The sequence below is a fragment of the Letharia lupina genome (assembly GCF_014066315.1).
Source record: "Letharia lupina isolate WasteWater1 chromosome Unknown contig_8, whole genome shotgun sequence".
Taxonomy (NCBI): Eukaryota; Fungi; Ascomycota; class Lecanoromycetes; order Lecanorales; family Parmeliaceae; genus Letharia; species Letharia lupina.
Window position 1 is genome coordinate 1,113,913 of NW_023502977.1, and position 6,000 is coordinate 1,119,912.

The window sequence follows — 6,000 nt, forward strand, 5'->3', positions numbered from 1 at the left end:
TATATATTCTTTTAATCTCTTTATCTTTAGATTTTTAAGTAGATTTATTCTTTTTAAGTCTTTTCTTTAACTTTAAAATCGCTTTTTTTTATTTAATAAACTTCTTAATAGCGCTAGAAGAGTTTTTTAATTTTTTAATATAAAACTCGATTAAAAAGAAAGAAGAGAGTATATTAAATAAGTTCTTAGCTTTCTTATTACTTATCTCGATCTTCTTATTAATTAAAAAAATACTCTTTATATATCTTTTAAGTTAAGTTATTTCTAATTTAGAGCTAGAATTATATTAATAGCTATATTAATAATAATATATAGAAAAGAGATATTAAATTCGTATTAAAGCTTTATCTTACTTTTTACTATTAGTTATTTTATTATTAAACTTATTATAAGATAATAAGATCTCTTTTAATAAAACTACGTAGTAGTTATATAATTATAAGATTTAGATATATAATTAATAGAATAAATAGATTAATTATTAGATAAATTAATAACTAAAGAAAGAAGAAAAGAAAAGAAAAGAAGATTTATAAATATTTAAGATTTTATTAAATATATTAGATACTTATTTTAATTATATAACTTATAATTTAATAAGTAATATTAGCGAGTTTATTAATTCCCTTTAAGTACTTTTACTCTTATAATTATATTTTCTTTTAGAAGATTTAATTTCTAAATTTTATTATTATTATATTTTATAATTAAATACTTTATAAATTTATTAATTTCTTATATATTTGTCACGGAAAAGCGTGCCTTATCACTAAACCGTTGCGCCAAAGCGCCAAAAGAGCGTGGACCCCTACCTGAACGGCAAGAATCCCCTAAAGCACACTAAATCCGTAACAATTGCACACTTCGAAAAATGGCGCATGTCCCCATGCGCTGGCCTACACGCATGAGTAACGTATATAGGAACCCCCCGGGTATGACCCCGTAAGCTACTTGCGGCCTGGTGCGTACAGCTAAGAAAGGCACGGAAGTTATGAGCCTCCACCAAATCCAAGTGCAGCCAAGTAACCTATTCAGACTGTCCGGGTCACACCCGGAATCGAACCGGTGTTGCTACCATTTGTTAAGGAATAGTTCTTATTATCATAATATCGGTGTGGTGTAAAGTTCTTCTATTAATCTATGTGGTCCGCAGACACATATGTGCGGAGAGAGGCACGCTAAGGCCTGATTAGGAAGGTGTACCGAGTGTGGAGGATTGATCCGTAACAAGTGCCCACAAAAAACAAGAATGGCCATGTCCTCATGGCAAGAATCGAAATACCGGAAAGAATTGGAGACACCAGGCTAATTAGTGGTGTGTATCCCACGAGTTCTCCTACCGCAGTGAAGCCCTTCGAATAGTGCCGGAGTAAGATATCAGACGGTTTCAATTCGTCCAAATATGCATCGTCCCATGTCCTCCTGCAGAGGCCCAATTGGCTGTGATCGACGTAGTAGATCCTTCTCTTGTGTGCTTATTGCAGTGATGTACCACAATATGATATTGCCCAGGCATGTGGAGACAGTAGGCCAAATCGTAGTGGTGTTCTCCGTATGGTTGAGTTGCGAGGCGATTTGACGTGGGATCGTGGAGAGCATATGACGTGGGATCTTGGAGAGCTGGGCCGTGTTCTTGATGGTGGTGGCCTTGTTGCCGCTTGGTTTCTCCGCAGTGTTCTCCGCAATTGCCTGTAGTGGTTCCTCCTCTTGTTCAACTGGGTGCTTTGGCTGAGTGGTTGACTGAGTGACTGGCTGAGTAGCTGGCTGAGTGGCTGACTGAGTGACTGGCTGAGTGACTGGCTGAGTGGCTTGCTGACGAAACTTATTGCGTAGTTGATTCATTTTAGTTCTTATTTCGGTTCTTATTTCAGCTCTAAATATGGCCATTTCAGTTCTTAGTATGCCTTGAAACAGAGCCATTATGCCCTGAAGCTGATCGTTTGAGATGCCGGGGATGAGTGGGCTGGAAGTAGACATAGTGATGGCCTAGTGAAAGGTTCACTGCTTGTGTTTGCGTGTAGTGACTCTGCGTGACAGGCTGAGTGCTGATAGGTGAGCGCTATGGATGTTAATTGCGTGTAGTGACTCTGCGTGACAGGCTGAGTTGCTGATAGGTGAGCGATGTGGGTGTTGAGGTAGGTAGAGGCGTAGCGTGACTGGCCAGCACTATGGATGAGCGAATAAATTCAATAGACTCCTGATCTTCAGGTGTTGCTACCATTTGTTAAGGAATAGTGTGCCTTATCACTAAACCGTTGCGCCAAAGCGCCAAAAGAGCGTGGACCCCTACCTGAACGACAAGAATCCCCTAAAGCACACTAAATCCGTAACAATATTATTTATTATTAATTTAAATATAATTTAAACTAATATATACTATAATAATATATTTAAATTATTTACTCTAAGATCTTCTTAAGTATATTAATATATTTATATATTAAATTATAATAGTATCGCTATATATATTATTATCTAAATTAATAGAATATAAGCGTATTATTATTTTAATAATTATAATAATTCTATTATTATAATTATAAAAATTATATTAATAAATATAAAAGTCTTTTTTTAATTTAACTTCTATTTTTTTTAGTAATAGTATTAATATTAATATAACTAAATACTTAATTCTTCTTTATATCTATTATTTTATTTTTATTTATTTTTATTATAATATCGTAATAGTAAGCTATATATTATTATAATAGTATAATATATATATATTAATTAAAATAATAATTAAGTAAAATTAATTTTATTTAAATTAATTTTATATATAATAAATATTTTAAAGAATATTTTATAATACTTTCTAGATAATATAAGAAGTATATTAATATATTAATAATAGTATTTAATCTTTACTTTTATAGCTTTATAAATTATTAAGTATTTATAATTATTATAATTTCTATTATCTTTATTATTACTAATAAATATTTATATTTATTTTAAATATATATTTAATTAAAAAAACTTAATAGTTTCTCTTATCGCTATTTTTATCTTCTTTTATAAATAAAAGAGATATTAGATAATTAAGAGATTACGCTAATATATATTAAGACTTCTTTTACTCGTATTATATATATACGCTTATATATAATCTTTATATAATTTATATCGCTTTACTCGTTAATTTATATTAGTATGAATATAATTTTTTTTTAAGAATTATCTCTATATAGTTAATTTATTATCTTTCTATTATTAAGCTATTATTTTTATTATAATTTATTTTAATAAAAATATTTATTCTATTTTATAAATATAAAATAATATAAAATATTTTAATTAATATATATTAGAGTATATAATTAATATAAATAAATACTTATCGCGTTATTAAACTTTAACGTAATATCGCTATCTTTACTTCCTCTTCGATTATTTCTCTTATTTCTCTTATTATTAAATTTTCTTATTATTTAATAAATCTTCTAAATAAGAAATTATTTTTTAATATAAGAGAATAGATAGATTAATATTAGATAGTAATAATTATATATATAACTTTAATAACTACTTTTCTTATAATATATAGTATTTTAATATTGTAAAATAAATCTATAAGCTTTTTAATTATATTTATCTAAATTCTCTACTACTACTATTTTCTTAATCTATTTTATTTTTTAACTTTCTTTAATAATTATATCTTTAATTTTATTTTAAATATTAATTTATATAATTTCTTTACTCGCTTAAAGTTTTTAATTATATTTCTAATATTTTTAAAATACTTTATTAATTTCTATAAAGTTTTATAAAATAAAGAGTTTTTTAATTAATAAGATATTTAGTCTCGCTTTTATAAACTCTTTTATCTAATATCTTATTAATCTTCTACTCTTCTTTTCTATTAATTAAAATTATTTATAATTCTAAATTATTATTATATAAATATTATAATTTTAATAATAATATATAAAATATAAAATAATTTTCTTTATATTTAATAGAGAGATTTAATTTATAAATCTATATATTTATTTTCTCTAATACTTCGAAAAATTTAAATTATTTATAATTAAGTTTCTTTTTTAATTATAAAATATATATATTTAAATTTTATAATAATACTTTATTCTTTTTTTTAAAGATTATAGCTTTATAATTATTATTATAATATTTTACTTATTACTTTAATACTCGCTCTTATAATTTATTTAGATATAATCTTATCTTTTATAATTATTCTACTTACTTTATAATAAACGATATTTTTCTTTTTAAGATTCTATTTTTAAAAATATTTTTTAAATCTACTATATATCTTATTAATAGCTTTTATAAAATCTTATTAATACTTATATATATATTATTATTATATATAAATATAATTATTAATAAGATCTTAAGCTAATTATTCTATTTATAATTATAATATAATTATAAATAATATTTAAAAATTTAATTTAATTTTTTAATTTAATTATTAATTTAAAAATAAAATAAAATATTAAATTTACGCTTTATATTTAAATATTAATATAATATTATTTAGAATTTATTTATAAATATAAAGTTTTTATTTAAAATTAAATTATATAATAATATAAACTCTTATTATAAGATATTAATAAGATTATTAATTTTTAGATTTTTTATAATTATAATATATATTATATATTTAATTAACTTATTTACTAAGATTAAGATAATATTATAAATTTTATTAATATATAAGTTTCTTATAAATAATAAATCTATAATAAAATTTATTATTATAATATAAAATAGATTTATATTATCTAATAAAATCGACGCTAGCTTATTATATAACTTATAATAATAAATTTATACTCTTTAATAATCGAGATAAGTGCGAATATACTCTACTATATCGCTTATTATTATTAGAAACTTAATAGTATATATAATAACTCTATATTATAGTATAAAGAGAATATTATCTATATAAGATTATTATAAATATAGATTTTATAGTAAGATAGAAAGATTAAAAGATCTTAGTACGCTAAGTCTAATTAAGTTATAATATAAATAAAGTTATTAAAATCGTAATATTACCTCTTTCTTTAATTCGAAGCTTCGACGACGACTACTATATAGTAGATATCGATTTTATAAAAAATATATCTAGATATATATAAAGTAATATTCTTAAATATATTAACTTAGTATTCTATAACGAGTTTAAGATCTTTTTATAAGTCGATATAACTATTATAAATTAATAGCACTAATAGAGAAGATTATTTCGAAGATTTTTTAAATAATAAATAAGAGTTAACGGCCTCGAGGTAATAATAATAAAAGTCTACTATTAGAATTAAATATTCTACTATATTCGTAAATAGTTATTAGAATAGATTTTTCTTAATTTTAAGATCTCTATATCTAATTTTATATATTAGATATTCTCTCTTATTAGTTAAGAGATTATTTTTTCATTTATCTAATTTAAATTAAACTATTTCTTTAATATCGTAAATTTTATCTTCTTTATTAATATTAATAGAAGATAACGAAGACTTTATCTATTCTAATAGTAAATCGCTATTATCGAGATATAATAGCTATAAATAAAAGATAGAATAGATATTATTTATAAAAGTAGAAAGTTCTAACTTATAAGCGAAATTATTTAAAACTTTAATAATTTTAAATAATTCGAAATTCTTATAATTTAATAATTTATTAGAGTATATAATTCTAATATTTCTTCTATTAAATATAATTATATTTTTAACTCTAAATTCTAATATCGAAAGTTAATAATAATTAACTTACTTCTTCTATAAAGTTTATAATTATTTAAATTAACTTTTTAGATAATTTCTTATAATATCTATCTTCTCGATAAATCTATTAGCTAACTTAATATCTCTCTTCGCTCTTTAATTAGCGAATTAATTTTAAGAGATAAAAGATTTTATTTCTAAGCGAGAAATATATTCTTTAAAAAGAAAAAATAATAATACGCTTAATAAGGCGTTTTTATCGAAGTTAGCTTCGAACTCTACTATT

The 6,000-nt window shown here is 22.8% G+C and overlaps 1 protein-coding gene across 1 annotated transcript; it reads right to left on the minus strand.

Moving 5' to 3' along the window:
• Positions 1-1,377: 1,377 nt before the first annotated feature.
• HO133_010161 (uncharacterized protein) lies at positions 1,378-1,977 on the minus strand (the record flags this gene model as incomplete). The annotated part of the gene is made up of 1 exon (XM_037301016.1): positions 1,378-1,977. The coding sequence occupies one exon, from the start codon at positions 1,975-1,977 to the stop codon at positions 1,378-1,380; it is 600 nt and encodes a 199-aa protein (XP_037153833.1).
• Positions 1,978-6,000: the final 4,023 nt, after the last annotated feature.